The 27,176-nt window shown below is 51.8% G+C and overlaps 1 protein-coding gene across 1 annotated transcript in view; it reads right to left on the bottom strand.

Moving 5' to 3' along the window:
- The window catches only part of MLXIPL (MLX interacting protein like), a 39,883-nt gene that overhangs the window by 8,265 nt on the left and 4,442 nt on the right, over positions 1-27,176 (bottom strand). Inside the window, exons 2-10 of the mRNA XM_019546411.1 lie at positions 16,905-17,011; positions 16,559-16,641; positions 15,995-16,084; positions 14,839-14,883; positions 11,885-12,083; positions 10,959-11,039; positions 2,055-2,251; positions 1,034-1,640; positions 266-330 (exon numbers count right to left, since the gene is read on the bottom strand). Of these exons, the coding sequence (XP_019401956.1) occupies positions 266-330; positions 1,034-1,640; positions 2,055-2,251; positions 10,959-11,039; positions 11,885-12,083; positions 14,839-14,883; positions 15,995-16,084; positions 16,559-16,641; positions 16,905-17,011 (1,474 nt within the window). The remainder of the gene's footprint in view (positions 1-265; positions 331-1,033; positions 1,641-2,054; positions 2,252-10,958; positions 11,040-11,884; positions 12,084-14,838; positions 14,884-15,994; positions 16,085-16,558; positions 16,642-16,904; positions 17,012-27,176) is intronic.

Here is a 27,176-nt window from a genome sequence, read left to right as displayed (position 1 = left end):
CAACATGCTTTGCTGATGGCAAGCCCTCCTCTGACAGACCCCACTAGTCCAGGCCAGTGCCCCCCAAGCTCTGCCAATGCCCAGCCCTACCTTGACAGACCCTCTATTCCAGGCCGGTAGCCCCATATCTCCACCCTTTTCCCATGCACTCCGCCATATGCCAGCCCCAAGTCCCTTCCCCTCAGCTGTGCTGACTGTATACAACTGAGACACTTGATGTACATCCCTGCACCTGCTGCAAGGTGACTTGGCCCTGAGCTCATACCGGTGATGTGGGGATGAGCCCAGAGCTGGAAGTGCATGAAGGGTCCAGAGCTGGCTCTTGTTTAGCTGCAAGAGAGAAAGGAGCAGGAGAGAAGGATGTGGCATGATGGCAGAGCCAGGTTGATACTCAGGTGACCTCCCCCTCAACAGCACAAGCAGCAAGTACAGCCCCCAGCACACGCTGCCTGCTGCTCCAGTGCTCCTGGGAACCAGGCTGTTGGCTCAGGTCAGGCTCTGACCTAACCCCCTGTACCTCACGCAGAACAGCCCCCAATGGCCCCAACTCCAATAAGATTCAGTCATGTGATTTTAGCCTGTGAGTCTGCAGAGCTGGGTGATATACCCCCTCTGCCCACAGCTGTGCCCTGTGGGCTAGGGCTGGGTTGGAAACAGGGTTTAGTGCTGTTTCCTTGCAAACTAGTAAGGGGCAGGTAGTGAATTGTAACCCTCTGGACTGTTATCCGGAAGAGGTGAGGACACCTACTCATAGTGCATTATAGGATGGGAACATTTTGAGGAGGGATATGAGGAACCTCTCCTGCCAGCCAAGGGTTAGGCAGTACTGAGGGACTGCTGTGCCTGCCCTGCAGCTCCTGACCACGGCACAGTTCTCTTGGACTATTGACTGGTTCTCCTATTTCTGAACCATAGCTGGTCAGCAGCCACCCCGCCACCTCTGGTCCTTTGCCTTCACCGCCTGCTCTGAGCCAGAGACAAATGGGAACCCTTGCGGAAACAGGACATGGCAAAACAGCCCCTCAGCTCATACCTGCAGTGAGGAGCTGGGTCAGGCAGGGGTTGGGTGCTGTCAGGAGCGGTGGCACTGGGAGTGCTGTGGCTCTCTTTGTCTTGGTGTTCTCTGGCTTCCCTTTTGGCCGGCCACCCCCACTCTGGGCCTGCCCCTTGTGGGGGGCAAACCTGGGGCCACTCAGCATCACAGGGGGAAGATGTGGGGCACTGGATGGAGTGGAGTATCCTGTGGGCAGGAGATCCATGGTGTAGCCTAGGCCTGGTCCATGCTGGGTGAAGCATGGCATGGAGAGAGATGAGGACGGGTGGGGGATGAGTGAGGAGCCACCAGTGGAGCCAGAGTAATGGAACTTGGACCTTGGTGTTGACGCAGGTGGGTACAGGGGGTCCTGGCCCAGCAGAGGTGCATGAGGTGGGGATGCTGGGGTGGAGTAGGGAGGGCTGAAGGGCTCCATGCTGAGGCACTTGCTGGGGAACCCATACTGGAACAGGGTTTTGGGCTTGAGGTCAGTGCCCAGGCTGCTGTGACTCCCGCTGGAGGAATCCAGGGGCAGAGGTGCTGGACGGAAGTTGGAGCTAAGGAAGGAGCTGTGCAGGCCGAGCTGGGAGGTGCAGTTGCTGCTGGACTGCAAGGGACAGAGAGAGACAGATTACAGAGTGCTCACTCCCCAAGGTTGAATCAAACTGGGACCACCACGTTAGGGGAGAAAGACAGTGAGACACAGATGGAGCCCACTGTATGGCAGCAAGTTATCTCATAGCATTGCCATAGAAGGTTGTCATGGAACCCAAGCAGATGTGGGCAGATGTAGTCCCCCAGTAGAACAATCACAGGGGCAGGGGAAGCACAGCAGACATGCCCTGGAGATTTTTAAAAAAACGTCTTGAGGTGCACCTTGCTGGGCTCATCTGACCCCATCAGTCTTTCCTGCCCAAGTGCAGGGGGGCTGGACCCAATGATCTTGTGAGGTCCTTTCCAGCCCCTAACATCTAACATCTATATGCTACTTCCCCTCCCTCCCTTCCAAATGCTTGCTCACCTGGAGAAGGCCATTGGGTGAGATGGGGACATCCACATGGCTGGCAGGCAGGACCCTGGGGGTCATCATGTTGGCATGGGTGGTAGGCAAAGCACTGCTGCTGCTGTACAGAGTTTCACCAATTGTTGTAAAGCAAGGCTGCTCCTGGTAGCCCAGCTGCATCTGCGAAAGCAGTGGGCGGTGGCTAGAGAAGAGATCTGCAGAGCAGGACAGAGATAGTAACACAGCTCCAGCAGCAGCCCTTGCCCAGGCCAGCAGGGACACTGGGGCAGGCACAGGCTTTGCCTTCACAGCTCTGGCCAGGCCAGACCAATGGACACCCAGCCTGATAGTCTGCCGAGGTAGCAGCCTATCCCTGGGGCTTCAGAAGTTGTCAGGGGAAACTTGTCACACACCTGGTTTGCTGTGCAGGGACCTGCATGAAGAAGACTCGTGCATATGCCCTCCTGCCATATGCACAGGTCTTTCTGAGCCCACCATGGTGCCCAGGCACCCTGGACCATTCCCTTATTGTCACCCCATTGCCTTGGACAGAGGAATGCAAGCCTGGTTCTTGTCACCCAATCCAGGTATCCTTTTCAAACTGAGAAGCAGCTTCTTCCCTGAGAGGGACCATCCCATTCCATGGCAGAGGGTGGGAGATCTAGTGGCCTCTTTGGGCATGGAGGAGGCTGAAGATGGCTGCAAGTTTGGGGCTAGGATGTGCTGGGGAGACAGTGACTTGCTCAATAATGGTTCTGGAACTAGCTGGGACTAAGGGGCCTCTGGGTCTCATGCTTGGAGCTAAGCAGCAGGGATCTTCTCTGTCCATCTTGGGCTTCAGGGCTCAGGGCAGTGGAATGAGATGGGAGGCTCCCAGCTCTGTGCTGTGTGGCGGCAGCAATTGTGAAATGCTGGAGTTTCTCATGCAAAAAGGAAAGGGGCAGCTCCCTGCAGTCTGTGGGCTGGGGGCCCAGTCCCGCTGCCACAGGGAGAGTGACAGGAAAATCCTCCCTGCCCTTGGAACAGCTACCGCTGAAGGCAGGTCATGACCCTCCTTTCCCCTTTCACCTGCTTTGGGGCGAGGTCAGACCATGATTCATAGATTCATAGATTGTAGAGTCGGAAGGGACCATGAAGGATCATCGTGTCTGACCCCCTGCCCCAGGCAGGAAAGAGGACCACGGTCAAACGACCCCAGCCAGGTGCCTATCTAGCCTCCTCTTGAAGATCTCCAAGTTAGTTGATAGTACCACCTCTCTTGGCAGCCCATTCCAGATTCTGGCCACCCTTACTGTGAAAAATTTCTTTCTAATGTCAAACCTGAATCTACTCTCCACTAGTTTGTACCCATTATTCAAATTAGTGGAATAATGTGGCACCACCTATTCCCCACCTCCAGCCTGCATTGGCCTAGGAGCCCCAGGGGTGGAAAAGACATTTCACCCAGCTCTGCAGCCCCACCACCTGGTATGGAAGGGCTGTCATGGGGCCAGTATGTACAGGGTGGGGTGTCACAAGTCAAATGGGCCTTGGAGGCTCTGGAGCATTACTCTCCCGCAGCTCAGCTGTTCAGCTTCCCCATGCTGGGTGGGCTGTTAACTCCTGCAGGGCATTCCCATTGCACCCATTTTCTTGTAGCCCCTGTGAAGCCCCTAGCATGAGTGCAGTGGAGGCTCAGTTAATGCATCAGGCAGCCCCACCAGGTGCCTGGATAGGCCCTTATTTTTGTTTCAGGCTGCCAGTGCCCCCACAGTCACCCCCAAGTTCTCCCTTGTGTGTGGCCTGTGGCTAACCACATCCTATGGTCTTCCCGAAGCCAAGCCCCGTGACCCTGCCATGACTCCACTCTCCCTTCCTGTCTCCTTTCCACAACCCTGCTTCTTCCGCAGGCACAGACAGGCCATGGCACAAAATGCTGGCCTAACAGTTTTTGGCCAGCTGCCTCCCTGGGGGAAGCGAGCTTCAACCCAGCCACTTCAACCCTCCCTTCCGGCCAGTGTGTAGAGCTCCTTGTGACTGCACAGTAAGCCTGTCTGAGAAGCTCCAGGCCAGGCTGATCTTGCCACAGTCACAGCCTTTTGGGAAGGGGCATGCAGCCAGGTCTTTGCCCACAACTGCTGTGCCACCTGCCCCTCTGAGAGGCTTCACTGAAGGCAGGGCATGGGAGTGGGAGCTTGGAATGAGTTGGACGCACACACGCAGCTGAGGGTGCTACAAGGCCTTCAGTGGTGGGTTGTGGTCTAGTGCAGTAGTTCCCAAACTCTGACAGATTGCACACCACTAATTTAAAATGATGTAACCTTAAGTACCACCAGCAAATTGTTCAGTTCAACCTTAAGTAACACCAGCAATTTTTTGTCCCATAAACAAAATATAATAAATCTGTCAACACATATCACAGACAGGTCTGTGTACCACCAGTGGCACCCATACCACAGACTGGGAACCGCTGGTGGTATTTTCTGGAAGGAAGGTGGTCTCAAACCATGTAGGAACCTATGAGCATAAGGACAGCGAGCTGCATGAAAGGAATCACTCAGGGCACATACACGCATTGCTCTAGCAGTGGTAAGGAGTCTCAACATGATTAGTCTCCCTGGAGAGGGGTTTGTCGTGCTGGGACAGTAATACAGCCCATGCCTCAGTGCTATAGATGAAGTCACTGCCATCCCAGGAGCTGACTGACAGCTGGCATGGCCCACAGCCAATGCTGCACCAACAAGGGGCTTTCCTCCCCCTCTTTCCCATATACTGACAGCCACCACCATCCCTGGCATTCAGTCCACAGGAAACAAGTGCATGTGCCACAGAGCAGAGAGAGTGCAGGGAGCCTACAGGGCCTGTCTGCTAGTCCTCTGCTTTCCTTTCCACTGTTTAGTGAGGGCTGGTGAAAGCAATGGGCTCCTAGAGTGAGCCCTTCACCAGGAGCCTGAACTCTGCTCATTTCAGCCCCACCATCCTGAGCAAGTGCATGGCCACATGGACCTCCTCTCACCCTAGAGGCCAAATCTGAGAGAAACCCTCGCCAGGGCACTGTGTTACCTGAAGTGCAAGAATGACTCCACTAAAGGACTGAGGATCTGTCTGTCCTGGTTTTGGCCAGCTCCACACAGAAGCAAATCCTACCACTAGGTTGCCCTGCTCAGCCCCACTGATTGATCCTTATATGTCCATGGGGAATCCCTCAGGAAAGTAAGTCCAGGTCTCTATGGGCCAGACTGGCCAGAGCTCAGGAACTAGCACCTCCCGCTGCAAAACAAATGGGTAAATACTCTTGGAGGTTCAGTGGCTGACGTGAGGACCCAGCAGCTGAGCCCTGTTGAAAAGCAGCCTGTGGTGCTGAGAGGGCTATAAAAACAATCCCACCCTAGGGTACCTGGTGTCACTGAGCAAAGGCAGCTCCCCTCACCCTGAAATCTTCTCACTTGCAGCAAGCCTGGGGGAATAGGACCATCTGGGGCAGCAAGCTTGCATGATTCATAAGAAAATACTTCCCTTATTTCAATAACAGGTAACCCCTGGAGGCCCCACAGCTCCACATTCCCCATGTTTAAAGCCACCCAATCCTAGCCTTAGGAGGCCTCACTTCTACCCTGCAGTGTGTGGCATTAGCTCCAAATATATTCATTCTTGCTCTGCCTTGGGGCTATTTGCAATTGTGTTAGGTGTGCGCACCTCCCAGACTGGCTATTTTAGTTAGTATTTTATACCCAGTGGGCAAAGAAGTGAAACTTCTTTGTGAACTCCCAAGGGCCAGATTTTTTTTTTGTTTTATAATATATTTTGAGTTCCAGGTCAAAGTAGCCAAATCAGTTCCAAATCATATTGATTAAGCAAACACCATGTGAGCATCCTCCATCCCAGACCTCTCACCCTGGGACTTCAGGTACTCCCAAATCCATTGGCAGGCATCTTACACGCAGGCCCAAGCCAGGAGGTCTTGGGGTTCAGATGCCCCCAGATACTACAGACAAGGTAGGGCAGGAGCAATCACCCAGTTGTCCCATCAGCTGCTTTCTAGCCATCTCTGGTACACTCAGCCATGTTTCCAAACACTTTGGGATACATTCAGGGTGGCCTGTTTTGTTAATCAGTGCACTACATCTCAGCCATAAAAAGTGCTAAGCACATTCTTCATGTGCAGAGCAAACCTCTCCACCTGCACTGCACTCTGTGACGGGCCCAAGCAGTTGGCATCGCAGGGCTCTGCATGTATTTATAGGCATTCCTATGGTGCTCAGCACTGCAGATTCGATTCCTCTTGTGACCTCTCCCACTGCACTGTAGAGATTGGCAGTGAGCACTGCCCAGTTGCTCCCTTGCATGTAGGCTGTAAGCTCTGGTGTACCCTGCACCCTCTCCACCTTGACCAGTCCAATGACACCTGTCTGTCTGCACTGCACAAACCTCCTCCCTGGGTCCTGCCACAGGACTCATGGCACCAGCTCCATGATAGTGACCCCAGCCAGCGTGAGCTGGGGATCGAGCTCAAAGAAGCTCATGCTGGCAGTGCGCACCCAAGCTCTCAAGCGTTTTGTCCATGTGGGAAGGGCTCTGGGGCTGTCCTCAGGAGAACGTTGGGGCAGTAACACACTGTGGGGGTGCAGCTCATCTCTTGTCCACCTTGCTCCCAAACTGAAGACACTTCATCGTCACCTCCGGGCATTAGAAAGCCACTCCCTAAGCCCTGGGGGACGGCAATGCTGTCCTTTGGGTAGTGACTAGCCCAACCCAGTCCCTGGGGTAAAGAGCAGTGTCCTACCTGACACAGGGTGCCAGCAGCACTCCGAAACCAGACCCAGCTGCTCCCTTGCATCTGCCATCAGGACTTCTCCATCTGGCTCAGACTCCTCTCACACACAAACACACAAAGGGCACAAAGTGGTTCCTTATTTGGGATTGGCTTCTGCTCTTTGACTGACAGGGGGAAGACAACATGACACAGCCCATGTCATCATGGACTCAAGCGTCAGGTCTCTGTCTTGGGGTTTTCTGGCAGCAGAGAAGAACTGCCTCAGTTGATATTAGTGATGGGGTCAACAAGACCCCTTTGGGCCTCAGCACTCATGTCCAAGCCTGCTCACAGCCATTTCTCCAAACCCCATGGCAGACAGTATGTTTCTGTCTTCCATCCTGGGAAGGCATCCTCCAGAGCATCCAGAAACCAACAAGCACTATCTTTTCAGTGGAGCCTAGCTCTTGGTCATGTAAGCCAAGCGGACAGACTCTCAAGTGTGTTCATATCCACCAGATGCTGTGGAGAATGGGACTGCTGCAGCCCTCCTGGAAACAATTTTGTTGCAGTATTCTCAGAAGACACCCTATACATGCCCGACACATACATGGGGCTCGGTTGCTTTCAGAGGCTCTGCGCCTACTTCATACAATCTTTGGGGCAAGGCTCAGTATAATAATCAACCTACTTGCATGCACTGAGCAATTTCCTACAATACCACTATATACTCCTCAAGTCCTCCCAGGCCCTGGAGCCCTGGTCAAGTAAGAGCTGTCCCTCCAGACCCCAAAAAGCTCATTTCTGCTTGACAGAAGAATATTGTTTTCTGTGGCTGTGGTCAGCAAAAATACTTCAGCTTTTGACAGCCTCTGTACAAAAGAGGCAGCAGCACAAGCCCACGGAGAGACACAAGCAACTGAGATGAACTGCTCCTTCAGGTCCAGACTTGCTGACTGGTCACCCCTTCCATCCAGCACACCCTATTCCCACTGAGAGGCCTGGGAAGCAGTGTGGACTATTGTAATAGAAGAGCATCGCATGCAGCCTTCACTTCCAACCATCCCCCTGGGGCACTCTTATGGTACTGATGCAGAAACCACATCAATTGCACACATGGAAGAGGGAAGGGAGGTTTTGCTTCACTTAAGGCAATTTAGTGGCTAGAAATAAGAGCTGTCATGTTCCAGCAGGCCATGACGCGCTGCGTGGCACACAGCTGAGCAATGGCTGTGACAGGAAGGACCAGCTGAGGGGTCACGCTTGTGGGAGAGGGGGTGATTTTTTCACAGAAGACGCTGAGTTTTTGCAGAAGGTTTGGGATGAAAACCAGCATAATTTGGTTCAAGCTGGCACCAAGGTGCCTCACGGGGATGGTGGCTTGGGATCCTATGGCTCTATTGGCAGGCCCACAGCTGCACTGTGCCCATCATTCTCCTCTCAGGGTAAGGACAGGCTGGTGGCAGGAGCCGTGGCCGCCTGTTCCTTGAGAGATGCATTCCCGCCAAAGGGACGGCAGAGTCAAGAAGCCTCTGGACTGCCACTCCCAGGAAGGACTGGAGCACCATTTTGAACATCATATTAGTATTTGCCGTGCAAAACAGACAGTTTCAGGGAAAATGCCATTTCCTCCAAAACCCACTAAAAATAGTTTCAGCAGGAAATTGTTGAGCAGCCCTAGCTCCCAGCCGATCTGACCATAGCTGCCCCCAGCAGGGATCCCAATAGGGAACAACGCTGAAGTCCAGGCTGTGCCTAGCTCCTAACTACCTGGCATCCCTTGCTCAGGGGCACTGTAAAGAGTGAATTTAGGGGAGTTTTCTTTGATGAGGTCTCCATGAGCCTCCCTCCGGTATTTCCAGCCAGTGGTGGTGCTGTTGGGCATGGTGGAAGAAGGCAGACACTTCAGGACTTCCTTAGTGTTCTTACCCCCTTGCGGTCCACCTCATCCAGGGAGTGCCCCAAACTGCACCTGCAAGCAAGGGCAAATCTGCTGCCCCCACCCCAGTCTTCTGCCAGCATCTGGTCTTGCATCATCCAGCAGTCGGATGATGACAGATCACTTGTTTCCTCTGAAGGAGGAAAATAGGAAGTGGATACTGGCAGCGGAGATCCAAGAGGCCCAGTCCAACCAGCTCCTACAGCAGCCTTTGCCAGCCGTGGTCAGCTCTAAGCTCACACGGAGCACAGAGTGCCTCCTGCAGGCACATGTTCTGGAGGTGTCTCCACCATTCAAGTAGGAGGGGACTCCCAGCTGGCAGAGCTCAGTGTGGGGATGCCACATGTTGCTTGGCCCAGGACACAGCAGGGTACAGGGCAGTGTAGATGGAACCAGGCTGAGTTATTCCTGCTTTTGTCCTTTTTCCTCCCTCCCTTCCCTCAGCCCCTTCACTCAGTGTTTGCCAGGACATGTCTACACAGATGTGACTAGTCTGAACCTAGATAGCTCAGGGATTAGTTGGAGTCTGGCCTCAGCAGTTCCAAGCATGCATATCTTTGCTCTACACTGCAGCCATTTCTGCCATTACACCCCAGATATACCCTCCTTGTCTCTGCCCCTCAGTATGGTCAGTGCCATCCAAGTGCAGACCCTTCCCTCCTGGCCCATTGCTAGTTTTGGTGTCTCCTTCATCCCAGTTCTTTCTCTGACTCTTTTCCCTCCCACCTTTTTCAGCTCCCTCTTTTGCCAGGCTCTTGCTTTGAAGCTCTTTCCATCTCCTCATGCCCCCGGCACTGCAGGTTCTCTCCTTCACATGACCCACAGCCAGGCCACACTCCTTATGGAGAGAGGAGGCCTAAGGCACATACTTACACGCCCCCTGGATGCGGCAGCTGATGCTTCCTACCCTTCTTTGCCCCTCTGCTTTCCGGCTGGACTCATAGAAAGGCTTCTTCTACTCCAGAGCATGTAGCATGAGCACTGCGGGGCAAGGGCCAGCACTCATTGTTGCCCTATAGACCATCCCGGTCAAGCCTTGTGTCCTCCCTTCTCCCCCCAGTAAAGGCTGGGGGTGAGCTGCTTTAGGGATCCAGAGATTTATGGCACTCAGTGGATTTATCCCTTCTCTCTCTCTCAGCAGAAACAGCCCAGTGAGCTGGAAGCTCTGTTGAGGGGTATGTTAAATTGGCAGCACTGGGCAGGAAGGCATTGCCCAGGATGGGGAGGAACAGCATCTGGGACTGGGAACCCACCTTAAAGCTCCTAGGTGGTGCTGACTAGCCCTCCCCACCCATCTACCCAGGACCAGCTCCCACAGGGGCCTTGGGAGCTGTCATCATCATTGCAGCTCTGCTCCCCTTCCTATCAGACTTACGGAGAAGCCATTACAGAGCTCCCTATCTGCTTGGGCCCTGAGCCATTCATGGGTAATCAGTGAGATCTGTGTTCCCTAAGGAACCCTCATTCCCCAAGATCAGGTCCTTCTGGGGTCTCTATTCCTCCCTGGCCAAAGAGGCAGACACGGGCTGTTCTAAAAGCCAAGGAGTGTAGGGGCTGCATACCTTGGAGTACTCTATGGGCCATAACGGTGAAGGTGACTTTCCCTAGCCGCCTCCTGCCCCCATCCCACTTGCTGAGTCCACCAATACAGTGGAAAGCTGCTCTCTTCCCCTAGAGATTTCCTCTTTCTTGTGGGGAGAGTTTTCCTTCCTCTGTCTGCAGCCAAACCCTCTTGTGGTTTCACATTCCTGTAAAGAAGGCTACATTTGGAGAAGGTTGGTTTTCACAAGTCCTCCTTTGAGCACCCTCCTCCACTCCATCAACTCATCTTCCAGAGACTACCCCAAAGACCCTCCACCGCCTTACCCAGAAGCTCTCCTCCTCTGGGCCGCTCTAGGCCCTATCTCTTCCCTGTGTAACTGGGCCACTGTCTGTCTGTCTTTGCTCCTTTTGGACCCTCCTCCCAGATTAGCATCTGTGCATTTCAGCTGTATACCAGTTCTTCCTCCTTCAGTTCATTACTGTTACAAGCCAGGGCCCCTGCAGCACCCACAAGCTCTGCACAGCACCATACAGCCCTTTGTGTCAGCCAACTCTACTTCAGGTCACAGGGAAGGACTCAATTCCAGCCCACTTGGAGTTGCATTGGGAGCTGTGCCCATGGGACTGCTTTCCCCATCCGTGCTCCACACATCCAGGTTACACACCAGCATTATCATCTCCAGGGGCTGCAGCCAGGCCTGGTTCCTACCTGAGATTTCCATGAAATCATCCAGGTTGGGCTGCAGTGGGGTCAAGCCAGGCTGGATCATGTCAGCATTGCCAGTGTAGGCTGCAAAAGGGCAGAGCCAAACCATCATTTCTTGAGTTCCCCTGGCCCTGTTCCAGTTCCTGGGGCTCCCCCTTCAACTCCATCTGCTTCTAGTGTCCCTGGCTTGCTGCTGCAAGCTCCTTAATCTTGCCAAATCCCAGTGCCCCACACCTGTTATCTGGCTGTCATGGAAGAGTGCTTGCATGAGGCCCCTGATGAGGCCTTGTGCCGTTAGACAATGAAAAAGGAGCATCCTAGGCCCTTTCTGGAGAGACCTGTCTGTTTTATTGCCAGCACTGGGTAGACTCCACTCCCACGCCCAGGATCATCTAGGTATAATCCCACCTGTCCCTTTACCCCTACACTGGAGCTCTCAGAGGCCTGAGGCCTCCATCTGTTCCATAAGGAAAGCTGGCACTTGTCCACCCTGGGGGACTGATGCCCCCTCCCTGCTGGCTGAGGACGTGGGAGGGCACAGGAGGGGTCAATAGATGCCCTGTCTCCTGGAAGGTGAGGAAGTGGCAGGACCTCCCAGGTAAGGAGGGGTCCAGGAACAGACAGTGAAGAGCAGAGCTGAAGGAGGGTACATTAATATTAATAACCAGAACTTCTCATCCACAAATCACAGAGTGAGTTGGGCCAGCATCAGCTCTGGGCAGAAGCAGCCAAGAAGGGACAAGGGACATAGAAGGGCACAGGCTGACTGAATGCTAGGCTCAGGCAACTGGTCCTCACTGACTCTGGTGGGGAACTTAAAAAGGGCTAAGAGTCTAACAGCAATTATAACATGGGCCTAGGCTGGCACCCCGGGGGCCCTCAGCCCTCAGTGAGTATCACTGAGGGAACAGTGGGCTGAGGCAAAGTACCGTCCTCTGGGAGCATCTGGTGGGAGCTGGGGGTCTGTGTCATGGTGAAGAGCGTGTCCGAGATGTCTGAGAGAAAGCTGTCCAGGTCAAAGTGCTGCCGCCCTTCAGCCTCCTCCTCTTCATCCCCCAGCAGCATGGGTACCACATTGGAGAATAGCTGGTTGCACCATTTTTCTGTTGGCTTCCAGGCAACCTCATCCTGCACAAGAGACAGTTGGTCAAAGGGGCCCCTGGATACCTCTCCCCAGATACTCCTCATGCTTCCTGGTGCCCTTATTGTGCTGAGGGGCTGGTGCTGCTAATTTTATGATAAGGCATGAATGTGTTTTCCCTGTACCTTTTGGCAAGCAGGGTGTGCCAGGAAACACAACACAGCAGTGGTCACCAACCAGTGGATCTCGATCCATCAGTAGATCTCAGAGCCTCTTGGTGTTGATCCAAGGCTGGGATGGGGAACTGAGTGCCTGCATGCATGCACGCGCACACCCCAGCCCAGCAGGTAAGTCCACGAAGGAGAGAAGGGCTGGGGGCTAGATCAAGGCCACCGCAGTGAGGAACAATGCCGCAGAGGTAAATTGAATAGGGCCCTGGCCAGGTGGGACTTACCTGCTGGGGTGGCATACCCCCAAATAATTTTTTCTCCCTCTGCCTTGATCTGCCCCCCCTCCTTTTCTTCCCCACAGACTTACCTGCTGGGCAGAGGGGCAGGGGGTAGTGTGGTGCATGGTAGGTCTTGGGTTGCTTTTAATTATTTTATATATATATATATTAGGGCTGTGCAAAATGGCACTGTTCTGTTTCAGCTTGCATTTCGACATTTCTATGGAACAGCTTTTCATTTCAAATTTCGTTTCGATTCGAAACTGCTGTTCTGTTTTGTTTCGTTGAAAGAGTTTCACTGTTTTGATGCTGTTTCGACGTTTCGCTCATAGGCTATAGGAGGGGAGCTCAAAACAGCCTATAACTTTGTCATTTCTGGCCTGATTTAGGGGTTTGGGGAAAACTGCACCTCAAGCTGTGGACAAGCAAAACTCTTGACATTGGTGACACTCTGTGTGTGTTATGGCACAGCACGGGGAAAGCTGCAGGCTTGCTAGCCCCTGATGAGGCCATGAAGCCTGCCAGTTTTCAAGGAGATAAGTGCAAGGGGGTTCTGGGGCCCTGCACCTCTGGCTGCTAACAGGTAAAACTCGTGACATGGGTGCTTGTGGGACTCCATCTGTCTTGGGGCACAGGGGGGTGAAAACTGCAGGCCTGCTAGGCCCTGCTGCAGCCACAAAGCCTGCCAGCTGTCAAGGAGATGGGTGCGGGGGGAGTCTGGGTTCTGGGGCCCTGCACCTCTAGCTGCTGATGGGCAAAACTCGTAACATGGGTGGGGGTGGGTGACACTGTGTGTGTGTTCAGGTGCGCCCTCACCCAACTGACATCAAGGCAGAAGGCAGGGCAGGTCAAACAATGCTGCCTTTTATGCACCTTTTCCATCCCTCCCCCAGAGCACTGGGATTAGAAGAGACCACAGGAAACAATGACAGTCACTGGCCAGCTACACAGTCAATAGTAAGAGCACCCCTTCCCCACCTTCCCCCTCCCTCTCTTTACATCAGTTTCTGTTTCCCTGCAGGCAAGCTCAGCTTGAGCTTCCGAACTCAAAATGTTTCGAAATTTTTTAAACATTTCGTAGTTTCATAGTTTCTAGGGTCGGAAGAGACATGAGCAGATCATCTAGTCCGACCCCCTGCGATGGCAGGAAAGAGTACTGCAGTCAAACGACCCCAGCAAGGTGTTCGTCTAACCTCCTCTTAAAAACCCCCAGGGTAGGAGCCTGCACCACTTCTCTTGGAAGCTGGTTCCAGACCCTATTTCGACTTGCCTCGTTTTGTTTCAAAGCTGTTTCAAAGCTCTCTGTTTCATTTTGATTTTGCTGTTCTGAGCTTGAAACAAGTCAAAATGAAACTGCCAGCGAAATTTTGCACAGCCCTAATATATAGTGTGTGTGTATACACACACACACACCTTCTATCATAACCTGTCCATTGTGCCCTTAAACTGCATTAAGAAACTCGCGCACCTGTTACAATAAACGCACCCACACCCCTGCACCCCCGCACACCCACCTACTGCCCTTCCCTAACCCAAATGCAGCCCCTTAGTCCAAGCCCCAATTTGGGGCTTACATTCTCAGTTCATTCCCTGTCCTTGTTACTGTCGATGTTGCTGTTGCTTTTAAATGCCAAAGGTGATCTCTTACTTTAAAAGGTTGGAGACCACTGCAGTACAGGGTAGTGGCAGAGGGGTTGGACCCTCCATAAGTAAATCCCTCTGAGGACTTTCAGATGCCATTTTTCCACAGACCAAGTGGAGAGCAAGCAGGGAGACCAAGTGCCTAGTCTGTCCCTGTCCCCAGATCCCCCATGGATCTGTCTAGACTTCAAACCATTCCTAGAGACAATCCCAGGAAGCTGGAGAAATGCCTCCCCTACCAGCACCAATGTGCTGTGTATGGGACTTAGCCAATCAAGTGGTTTGAACATCTTGAACTTTAACCCTTTGTAACCCTGACCGCTCCTCAGAGCAAGGATCCAGCATCACCAATTAAAAGTTCAAAAGTCAAGAGCTAGATCTCCCTAAATCATGAGGCTGGCTGAACAACCATGAGATGATTCAAAATGTAATCGTTGGTTGGGACTGTTTGCACCTTGTGGAATCGCATTTTCCGGCATTCCTCCACAACCACAAGGCTACAAACTATTTTATAAAATTAAACAAAGCTGGGCCCCTGCTTCTGGGAGGGCAAGTTTTAAGAAGCCACCAGCTATTTCACAAATGATCAGTGATCAAATCATGGGAGTTGGTAACACGGCAGATCTAAAGCAAAGAGCCACTTCACCCACTGCAACCCAGCCCCCACTTCATATTCCTCCCTCCTGCACAGGCCAGTGCCACGGGACACTCACCTGCTTAGGACTGAAGAGCTCTCCCTCCCGGCTGGACTTTCGGAGCTGGAAGGAAACACTGTCTGTTAGGCCCTCCTCAGGGCTGGTGTGAATGGTACATGAATCATACAGGGAGCACCCACCTGGGCAGTGCATCCTAAGCAGCCCGCAGTGTGGGAATGCACCCAGGGCAAGAGAGCCTCTGGGCAGAGCTAAATTCAGGCTCAGGTCTGCTGAGAGCCATCATGCAGCTAGATGGAGACTGAGCCATCACTCTCATGACAAGCCCTTTGGTCACCCTCATCTCAGTGGCTAACCCCAGGCATTACCACCCTCATCTCAGTGGTTAACCCTAGGCGTTACCAACCACGCTGTGATCCCAAGCCCCTCACACTGTGGAGTTGTACCATGGTGTAATTCTTTATTTGTTCTTATCCTCTAAGAGGGATTGATTCTTTCCCCTTGGATGCTAATGGCAAACTCCCATGGGCTCCAATGGGAACACAACTGGTATGCCTAGGGAATGGATGGGGGCCATCACAGATCACAGCCACACCGTGCCCTCCTTTGGCAGCAGTTCTGGCTGTACTAGACCAAACACTGCAGCCAGGAAGCAGAAGGGAACAAGGCTCGTCCCCCAGCTCCTGCCAGCCGTACCGCATCCAAGCGGGACGGTCAGACAAATGGGCACCGTAACCCAACATAAGCACTAGGTGGCACCAGGACTTCACATAGCACAAGGCAGTTTCTGGGGGAGCCGATTTCCGCTCATGGGGTGAGTGGTTGAAGTGCAGCTGCAGGCCCCACCACAGCCCTGGTGACTATATTGCAGGCAGACTTGGGGAGGCTAGATAAAGCTGACTCTGTAGGGCAAGCAGACTGTGGAAAACTGTGGCCTCCAGGGACTTTCCCTCTGCATCTGCAGCAATGGGGCTTCTGCCATCTGCTCTGCTCAGTGTCAGTTATGCGTTGTCCTAGCTCTCTAGTCTGCCATTAGACTTTACCATGGCAAAGGGCTTGAGGTGGCCAAGAGCTCTGCCTGAGGGATCAGCTCTGGCTTCAGACACTTCTGGCACATCCCATGGCGTTACGGGCTGTGCCCCAACCTGCAAGGGCCCATCGCTGCCTTTACAGTCCAAGCAGAACCAGGGGCACAACAAAGAAGGGAGCAGCTGACCCGTTTCTTGTAGTAAATCCTCCACTTGTGATACTCCTTCATCACCACCTCAATCCGGCGCTTCCAGTAATTCCCTTCCAGCACAACAGCCTAGTGGGACACAACCGACACACACATCATAACACACTCCTGCCTAGTAGAAAGGCCAGCACAGCAGAGGCTGAGAGCTCCCTCCAGTGCATCCTTTCCTACAGCACCCACTGCTGGGAGAGGCAGGGGCTGGAGTAGCTGGGAGCTCCCCCACACCCAGGGCTCCTGCTCTGCCCACTACAATGCTCTCAGCTAGGAGAAGCTTGATCCAGACATCCCTGCCTGTCCTGTGCCTGGAGCACAGCATGGCTCCATCTGGTTGCTCAGGATCCAGGGCTGGCTGTCCTGGATCAGAACAGAGACCATTTTCATGTAAGAAATGTATTGGAAACTGGAACGTGGGTGTAGTGGAGGAGCTCTCATCCCATCGACACACACTGCCCCAGGAGCTGTTGGCTCTCAGCCCACAATCCATTGGCTGCTCCAGGTGTAGGCCCCTCTCCAGGTGGCTAGGAAGAGCCACCAGGCACATACCTCTGGTTTTCGGTGCTCATCAGCCTCAGAGCCTTCCAGGGGAGTCACAAACCCGCACACAGGGTTCTTCCTTCGCTCTACATCTACCGCACCAAAGAGCAGAGTCACAGTTTATGTGCCACAGCAATGCCCTCCTTCCCCCACTCCATCCTGGGAGAGGACCCCTCCACGGCACCCAAACAGTCCCCCTTCAGGAGTCCCTCTTGTGGGATGAGAATTTGTCCATCAGCCCTTCAAGAGAGAACCTCTTCGTGTCCATGAATCCCACCCCTCAATCTCCCTGGTGAAATGAGACAACTTTGGAGAGGATTCAGTGCCCTCCAAGGGCCTAAACCCTTGTACTCACACTGAATATACCAGGCTCTCCAGATGGCATTATTGAGGCGGATTTTATCTCGGCAAAGCAACCTCAGACCCTTGAAATTCTTCCACTTTGGAGATACCAGCTTGCCACTGAAATAACAAACACAGGACAAGCGGATGGGACAGGACCTGGGAGAAAGCACTTCCTGGCAGGAACTTCCAGCCAAAGATCTTACAGTGCTTTACAATCAGCAGCAGAGACACGCCTCCCCCACCCCTTCCCCCCACCCTGCACCCCACATGAGCTAGGTGAGGGGTATATAGAAATCATATCCTGTCCTGAATTGCAGCCACTTCTGGGGTGGAGTGCAGCAACCAAACAGTCTCTAGCTATATTAAGGCAGTTTATGAAAGGAAGATGCGATGTGTAGCCACCTGGTGAAGGCTGCACAGTGAGGTGAAGACTGGGCTACTTTGGAAGTGAAGGGGGCATGGGCTCTTGGGAGCTGGCTCAGAACTACCAACGCCTGTGCTGCTCTTTGCATGACACTGTGAAAATCATCGGAAGATGAGTCTATTAAATGAGTCTATTACAAGTCCAAAAGAGTCTATTAAATATTTTACCCTGTTGCACATGCTTCATATGTGACTTTAGACTTCAGGTGCAGTCTGCATGCCTTAGGCATCAGAGGGGTATAGGACATGGCCAGTGGATGGGCAGTAGACAGGACTTGTCTGCGAGAGGAAACTGGGGCAGGCAGGCTAGGTAGGAGATGGAGGGCATTGGGGTTGTCAAAGGGTGTTTGCTTCAGCTCCGACAGAGGCAGGTATATGCCAGAGCACTGCTCCCCTGCCCCTGGGTCTAGACCTGAAGTGCTACCTCCCCTCCATCTCCTTACTGTCAAGTCCAGTGCTGCACCCTCCCTCTCTGTATCCAGGCTCCCAGAAGCACCCATGTTTGTTTTACAGCTTGTTGTGGTGGCAACGGTGCCCCTAATGGAGCTTGCAGTACTGGCAGCCTCATTACACTAATCCATGCACACAGGCTCCAAACACATCCCCTTCCAGCTGAAAGAGCAGGTAAACACCAGCTGGGAAGACATGGCGCGCTCAGCAGAGTTGGAGGGAAAGCACCCCAGCCTGGAATTACAGACTGGGGATTTGGACCAGCAAACCCTGTGAGCAAGTTCTGGAGCTGGGGAACAGCTCCAGGGTATGATCCAGCTGGGGCCAGTGCCCATGAAACACATCAGCCTTTGCAGTGACAGCCCCAGACCCTCCAGTGGCTTCCTGCTCCTTCCTGGAGGGCTTTGGAGACCAAGACTGCTGCTCTACCATTTGACTTCCAGGCTTCTAGGAGAGGCTGAGTGTGGGCAACAGAGTCAGCCAGTACTACTGTCACTCTGCTACGCCTCCCCTTCCTAGGGAGCCTATAGTCTGCTGGAGTAGGCACCTGGCCTGCTCTGGAATCACTCTTCACATCACCGTCATCTGAATTAACCTTCAAGTGAAAGCAAGGCCTGAGGGAGAGCTGGTAGGTGCCAAATGTGCAGCATCTGCTATCCCTGCAGAAGATGGAAATGAACCAGAATTTGGGGACCACAGCAAGAGAGTGGGCACAAAGTCTAAGGTGGGAAAGGGCTTTTTCTACTCTATTGGTGAGATTGTCCCCATCCTTTGACAAAAGAGTGAATCCATATTTGTGTTTAGAGTTTTACTTGGCTGCAGTTTCCTGTGGAACAGGTGTGGGCAATTATTGCAGCTGGAGGGCCTCTTAATGACGTTTGGGGACTTGTTGAAGGCCACATCCATCTCCCTTCTCGTCTCTTCTTTTCTCGGCTTGGCTTGTCTCATCTCTTCTCTGTCTCTCCCTTCCCCCACCTTCCCTCCAGAACCCAGCTGGAGTTGTAGCTCACCGGGAGCCCTGATGCTCAGCTGTGGTCCCAGACAGGGACTTCCATCGTGCAGCCAGCAAGTTCTGGAGCCCCGACATGGAGCCGGCCGGTGGTGTCCGCAGCTGCTGCTGCCATCCACCCAGCACAGCAGAAGCTCCTGCCTAGGTCAACAGCTGATGCCGCCAGCAGGTTCTGGGTCAGGGCTCCAGGCAGAAGCTTCCACCATGCCAGGAGAGCGGCAGCATCAGCTGTGGATATCGCTGGTAGGTTCTGCGTTGGGGCTCCCAAACCTGCCAGCAGCATCCACAGCTGAAACCACCTCCCTCCTGGCACAGTGAAAGCTCTGCCCAGGGCCACAGCTGATGCCACCGCATCAAGGGCTGATGCTGCCAGGTGGAAGGAGTCCCACCTGTTCGGCACCAAACAGAGGTCAGAGCTGCCAGTCACCCATGGGCCAGACCCAATGAGTTGGCAACTTGGCAGTTGTCCACCCATGGCCCAGATCCAACCCACAGACCAAATTTGGCCCACCCCAGCTGTAGAACCATCCCAGTGACATTTCGCAAAGGGATTTTGCTCTCTGATGTAGGCTTTATGGCTGTGGTCCCTGTGCCATCTCCGATTTAGAATTTCCCTCTGAGGATCCTAAGCAGAGGGATCTGCTGGGAGCATGTGATGTAAGGGATCTGAATTGGTTTCCTTTTTATTCTTGCTTGTGATTCATGGTGCTGGGCACAAGCACAGAAAGAGCTTCTTAGAAGCAGGGGAGGGAATGTGTTTGACAATGCAGCTGCAATTTTACACCCAGTCATATAGCGTACTGGTTGATTTCCCCCAGAGAATCCTCCCTTGTATGGGATGCAGATGTGGAAAGAAGACTCATGTGATTGGAAGGAACCTCTCTGGGTCACTGGGTCCAGTCCTGTCACAGACACCTAAGTTATATAATCCCTTTACATACTAAGTAAGGGCTGGATCCTCTCCTTGTATTGATAGTAGAAGGCCATGTCAAATGATGCCAACCTCCTTGTTATTGTTAGCACCGTCCCAGTTTTTTACAGTAAGCGCAGCTTCCTTGGATGATGCTATCCTGGTGTATCTCAGAGTAACTGTCACAGGTGCAGGCAGTGCCACCAGACACAATGAGATGGCAGGGTGTTCCTGCCACTCACTCCTTTATTTGCTCAGGTCTTCCACTTACAGATACTTCTAACACAGAACCCACCAGATTTTGTATCATCATTTCCTGAAATCTGTTTCCTACGACTAGGGACCTACCAAAATTGTGGCAGAAATGTGCTGCATGGCAGCTCCTTTAATCTTGCAGTTTCCCTCATGTGTCCCTACCCTTGTCTCTACCCCTGACTGCTGGAGGGGCCCCACTGCTCACCATTCGCCACTCACTCCTGATCAGCGGGGACGCAAAAACCACGGTTTTAACTATGGTGTGGTTTTTGCCTCCTGCCATTGATTGGCTGCTTGCTGCTGACTGGCCAGGGGGCAAAAACTGCCCCATATTTAAAACTATGGTTTTCTCCTCCTCATTGATCAGGAGCAAATAGCGAGGCCCTTCTGCCAATCACCTGTGAGAGCAGGGAAGCACACCCAGGAAACTCCAAAATTAAAGGAGCCACTGCAGAGCACGCTTGCACTGCGATTTCAGTAGGTCCCTACCTATGATCTGGTATCAAGGAGCCATATTTCAAAATAACTCAGCAGCACCCAGCATACCTCCAGCTTGCCAGTTTCTGTGGAACACCTTTGGACGTAGTATCCCAGATCAAGTCCATGATCAGTTCCACATAATGGGCTCAGTGCTATTGGGTGTGTCTCTGTTATAGGGCACTACCAAATTATTTCCCCAGGGAGACTCTAGGATTTCAACTGGATTTTTAAAGCAAGCTGAGAAAGAGCTCCTTGGAGTGTACTTTCTCTGGAAGCTGGTTACAGTGGTGCTCTTCAGCCTTCCCTGGTTTTATAAGAGTGTAGTTCCCTGTGATGCTATTACACCACCTCATCCCGGTTCAGCCACATGGATCTGTGAGGTGTCCGCTAGCAAGTCCATTAGAAGTTCTTTCAGTCCTAGGGAAGACAGCTGCTACAAGGATAATAATCCTCCTAATGAGATGCATCTGTCATTGAACCCCAGGCACAGCCTTCTGTGGCCAGAGGGAAGCAAAGTGCAAACTCATCAGGACCATCTTCAAAGGAAGGCCTGGACTGATCCATGGAAACAAGGCTGCTCTACAAAAACCTACTAGATGATCAAGACTGCCAGTTTTTCACATACATTTGGGACCCCTGCTCAACACAGCAGAAAAGAAGGGCTGTTGCCTTTATTCTCTGCTGCACCCACTTGTAACAGGGAGCCAAGGGCTTCTGATACTTTAAGGAAGAGTAGAAAAAGCAGCAGAAAGAGCCCCAGGTAGCTGAACAGGAATTCGGTGCAGGAGAGAAGGCACAGTAAGCTGCGCATTAAGGTGAAGGGACATACCTGCAGCTGGCCAAAAGCATACCAGGCTGGAGGGGAGGAGCCCAGGGGATATAAACCCGGGTTCCTGGGGCAGAAGGACAGTGCAGCCTCGAAGCCTGAAGGAGAGGAGCTGCCAGCTCAGACTGGTGGGGAGAGGAAACTGCAAGGCTATGGCATGTACTTCCAGGGCAGAAGTGAGAGCAGCCTTGTCCTGGGCCAAGGATGCTGGGAGGGGGGCTGAGACAAGGTGTAGGGCTGGGCTGAGGGCCTCAGATATCAAATGCCCAGAGAGGGCTGAGGCCAAGACAGCTGGGCCCAAATCAGTGGGCCAGGGCCAGGGCTGGAAGCCTACAGCTTACAGTATGGTCATGGACATAGGGATGTAAGGAGGTCATGCAGTGGCGGCGCATAGAGCACGTGCACCCCCTGAGAGCACTGGTGCATGCCCTGACAAGCTGCACTCCCTGCTTAGGTGATGGGTGCGGAGGGTGGGGGGGCAGGTGTGAGCGCTGGTGCCCTCCCTGCAAGCACTGGGGAGTGGGAGCACCGCCGCCACTTCCTGACCAATATGATTGGCTGTGGGGGATTTCCCCACCCCCCCACAGTTGGCAAAATTGGCAATGGGGGAACCCCTGGTTGCTGACTGGTTGCTGGGGGGGCACATGGGCCCCCTGACTAAGGTGACACCAGTCCCCCTTGAGGTCATGATTAAAAGCCCTAAGGCTTGAACAAGGGCCATTTGGGCCATAGGTGGTAGCCTCTGGATCACAGTGCCACAAGGCCAGGGTGCAAGAGACACCTGTGAGGAACTACATAGATTTGACTAGTGGACAGAGAGCTTAGGTATCATGATAAATAAATCGGACTAGCTAAAGTACCAGTGGGGGCACTTGAAAGAACAGCATTACATTCATGGTGCAACCCCATCTCCTGCTCAGGTGGTTTGGCTGCCAAATGCCCCAGCAGAGCTCTCATCTGGGGGTCATCGAGATGACGGGGAGGATCAAGTGGTGATAAGCCCTCACAGAGTTAAGGATTCAGGATCACAGAGGATTTTGATTCTACTATCTCTGGGGATTTTGAACTTTCCCCATGGTACAAAGCAAACACTTGGCCAGTGCCAAGGGTGAGCCAATGGAGTTGCAGGAAGTTTTGGGCCCCTAGCCAAGTCTTGCCCGCCAAGTTTACCCAGCTTTGCTCTGCGTCAGTGCTGCTCTGTGTTGAACTTTGACCCTTGAAAGACAGCGTTGCACACCCTTCTGCAATAGATTCTTAAAGAACAAGTGTCATCCCGCTCCCCACACACACACATACCTGTAGCTGGTGGTAACACTCCCACTGTGCAGGACATGGAGCAAAGGGGGGTGGGAAATAAATTTAGACCTCTGTGGCAATTATGTTGTTTCCTCCTGTTAATTATTACTTAACAATTTTTAAAGTTCAGCAGGCTGATCTTTGCTCCTAAAATCTACTTAGAATCTGGCCTAACCCCTAGCAGAAATGAATCCTGGAGGAGAGTGGAGCAAATCTTAACGCTGAGCGGAGAAACAGGACTTGCAAAAGCAGACAAGCCAGTGAACCTGCTACCTGGATCTCAAAGCAAAATCCCCAGCCCCTGATCACTTGCAACCAGCTTCATCTTCATGGCCAAAGAGACAAGCAGGGGGACTATTCCAAGACTTGGATGGAAAGTGGCTAAAATTCTCTTCAAGGAAAAAAATCATAAAATCAGTTTCCTAGACTGACAATGCCCATGGCTCAGTGACAGGCAAGGCATTACCCCGCTTTGACACTCTGGATGTATTAGGAAACCTGTCTTGGTAACTGTAAAATGCCACGCCTGACAGTGACAGGCACAAGTTACTCTATTTAATACAAGATAACGAAAAGGAATGAGCCTTTGGAGAAGCATTGTGCACCAAGAGGTTGCGCCCAGGAGCCCTTATGGCCATCTAATTCTGCTCCTATCTCTGGCTCTGCCATGGGCTCATTCTGTGGATCTTAACTCTGGTGCCTCCACTTGGTAGCTGTCGAGATGCCAACTAGGAAGGCTCTTGTTGAGACTCTTCAAGATAGCAGTGTTCTGGATGGAGTCAGAGTGATATCATTGAGATGTAACCCAGCTGAGCTCAGATTAACACATGTGCGCTCCTCCCCAGATTCACAAAGTACATCCCTATTGCCAAACCTGGCCACTTTCCAAAGCAGTGCGCAAGTGAACAAAATGTATGGTGGCGTAAGACTTGCCCTGAGATAAAAGGGTGAGAGTGACAGCCAACCCGCGGGGGCTTGTAAAGCTGAACACTTAGAGCAAGTAGTACTGCACTCCCAGAGCATGGAGGGTAAAGGCCACTCTGTGATTCTGGTGCTACCCTGACTAGGATGCTGCTTTAAATCAGCCTGCCAAAGTGGAAGAGATACAGCCACAGAATAGCAACAAAACAGAAGGCCTGCCAAGATAATGAAAAATTAGATCTATGGTGTTTGGCTAAATGACTTCACATGGGACCGGGGGATGAGAACTAGCCCCTGCAAATACTGAAGGGGAGGAATGGTAGGGAAAGCGAGTGTGAGATACAGAGTTGAAATAAGGAAAATGTAGAAAGGGGAAAGTTAGGATGAATATCCAGAAAATCTTCCTGCTAATGAGATCCAGAAGCTTGAGAATAGTTTCCCAAAGGAACTGCAAGCCCCAAGATGTGGAACATCTACTGTAGACCTAACAAAGCACCCAAAGACACTCTTGCATCCTTGCAGTGTGGGGAATGCTCTGCAAATTGCCCTGGGTAGCATGGAATGCCAACAGGCCCCTTTCACTCACCCCTGAGACTGCAGGTTTGATAATGACTTAGTACTGAGGTTCCCAAACTTTTTTTATTGCACACCCCCTTCCAGATTTACCAGCTGCCTGCATACCCCTCCCAACACGTGTTTTATACTTTAACTCCTTAAATGTCAATTATTAATATAATGAAAATTAAATCCACCATTACACAATTTCTCCCTCAGAGGTATGCGTACCACAGTTTGGGAACTCCTGACTTAGTGCATTTCTAATACTGAAATCCCCCATTATGATGTCAATAAAATGTTAATGTTCATCCTCTCTTCTACACTGGTAGTTCTCGCATCCATTCCTGCGTGCCTGTCAGGGTCCTTGTCTCCACCTCTAGGCAAGCGTGGCTACAATCATGCTTTGCATTTTTCCTCCTAAACCCCTCTCCACTTCTCACATCCTGCATTGCCATTAATAACACCAGCTTCGCTGAACCTTAGGCTCACAATGGCCAGGTTATCTTCAGTTCATCCCTACACATCTTGTTAGCTGCATTTCCCTCCAGAGCAGAATAAAACTCCAGCCGTTTAGTTCTGTTTAGACAGCTGAAACACTTGCTCAAACCCTAGTTATCTTGTGCCTTGAATACTGTGCACTCTTCCTCTTAAGTTTTCATAAAACTCAAACTTGAGTAGCTTGCAGAGAGAGAAAGCATGGTCCAGAGGTTATACCACAAACCTGGGACTCAAAAGACCAATGTTTAGTTCTCTGCTCCATTGCTGACTTGATCTCATGATCAGATTGGTATGGCATGGATTGAAATGACCATGTCCAGATGAGCAGGAGCATGTGCTTGCAACAGCACAAATAGTAGCAACGCAGATTTGTGCCACTACTTCGTGCTGCAGTGCACGCCCGTGCACGAGCACTTTGTTGTGTGACACATTGTCCCACTTTGGGCAAACTGCCCTTGCCCAGATCCTCCCAGCTCCCACAGTGCTGGAGCATCTGGGGCACAAATGGAGCATTAGAGACACTCTGGCCAGCAACTAGAGCATCTCACTGGAGGACCAAACCCTCCATTTGTTCCGACTCATGCAATTTTTGTGTGCGCCACACTGTTTTTTTCTGGTGGGGGGGAGGGGTTTGCTATTCAGAAATCCTGGTAGCAAATTTCGCCCCACGCTGCAAATTTGCAGCGCAGGGCATGTTTTAATGTTCCACAGATGTGGTTTGTCACACCACAAAGAGGTTTGAGGTGCCACAAACCGCACGTGCATGTACATGGGGACACAGTCGTAGGTGCGGGGCTTGCCTTCCTCTGTATTAGGGGGGCCTGGCCTTGTTCCTTGGATCGCTCAAGAATATTTTATCAACCCTCAGAGCAGCAGGACACTGACCACTGTTGTCCCCCTGTGGCAGGTTAGAGCGCTATGTCTTGTGGTTGTGTGACTGGGCTAACGATATAACTTTGGTAATCACTTAGGGGTTTGTCTTTGTTCTTGGGATGGTTCAGATAGGCAGGGGGTTGAACTAGATGATCTTTGTGGGTCCCTTCCAGTCCCACTTGTCTATAATGCCACGATCCTATGACTTCCAGTGTTCCCCGGGACAAGCTACCAGGGCTCTCTGCCTCCATCTACAAAGTGGAGATAACAGCACTTCCCTATCTCAGAGCTGAAGATTGTGAGGTTAAATGCAATCAAGATTGTAAAGCACTCAGAAATTACCGTAATAAGCCATATAAGTACTTAGACAGGTCAGCGAGATTTCCTTTCTACCTAGGCAATGGTATAAACATCCTGTGTAAACCTTTCTTTACAGGGTAGTTGAAAAATGACTATTTTTCATAGAAAATTGGGTGGGGGGAGAGAAATAAGCTGATAATTGTACATGGAATATTTTTAGCAACAAATGAAAGAAAAAGTGTTTGTCTCTGAAGTCAAAATATGGTGTTTATCCAAAAATGGAAATAGAATGTTAAAAAGATAACCAGCTTTCCCCTGAAAATTGTTGCTCCTGTTTTTAATCAGGAAAAAAACCCAGGAAGTTTCTACTGCAGTGAAGGTCTTCAGGGCAAATATTTATATGGCTTAAAAGAACATTTTTGATCAACATTTTTTTCATCAAAACAGTGAGTCAACCAGCTCTGCACTGTTTACTGTGTCTTTTTCCTGGAAGTCATCAAGCAGAACTCTCTGGCAGACTCTTTAAGTACAAAGGGTGACACATGCATGTATTTGGGGCAATATGTGTTGTTATGGTAATGAATTAAGGGAGTAACAGTATAAAATCATGCTAGGAAACTCCCCACAGAATTGGTGAGGCATGAAAAGCTCGTTTCTCATTACCCTGTCACCTTTGTAGTCACTTACACCAGTGCAAACAAAGTATAAAATGCAACTGGGACAGAATGGGAACTGTGCAGAGACTGCACAAGATGGAAGGCAATAACGACTTAGTCTAGATAATTCTTGCACTTGGTCCCCTGTAAGGGCTGGTCTAGATGAAGACTAATGAAAGAGTCCGGTCCAGCAGACACTGAGTGTAATAGAGCTATTAGTGCTGCATGAAGCTTCGGGTGGTGATTTGATTCAGAGGAGATTTGGCCTGATCTCCGAATCTGAATCGAATTAGGGGACCAGTTAAAAGGTCCGAATCAATTCAAAGCTCTCCAAATCTTCAGAAAAGATTTGGAGAGCTTCAATGATTCAGGCAGTCCCCGGTGGCTGCAGCAGGGAGCTGCACCTGACTGTGAGTTGGTAAGTACTAGGGGCAGGAAGGGTGGGGGAGGGGACCATGGGGGGACCCCTGCCAGCCCCCCCGACCCTCCCCGCTCTGTTCCATGGCCACTACCGATCTCACTGTGTTCCATGGGACATTACCTAAAGGAGAAGGGCATGGCAGGCTGGGAGGCATCTGGAAGAGAAACAAAAGTGGGCAAGAGGTCTGGGGAATTTCTTGCATCAGAGAGATTTCCATCCTGAGTATCCTCTGGGGGCCTTCCAGCATTGTCCATGCCATGGCAAGCCTACGTCAGCGGTTCCCAAACTCTGACAGATTGCACACCACCAATTTAAAACAATACAACCTTAAGTACCACCGGCAAATTTTTATCATATAAAGTAATTATGATAAATTTGTTAATGCGTACCACTGCCAGGTTTCATA

Source organism: Crocodylus porosus, unplaced genomic scaffold (genome assembly GCF_001723895.1).
Source record: "Crocodylus porosus isolate Cpor-Errol unplaced genomic scaffold, CroPor_comp1, whole genome shotgun sequence".
Lineage (NCBI taxonomy): Eukaryota > Metazoa > Chordata > Crocodylia > Crocodylidae > Crocodylus > Crocodylus porosus.
This window is presented reverse-complemented; position numbering and strand designations above follow the sequence as displayed.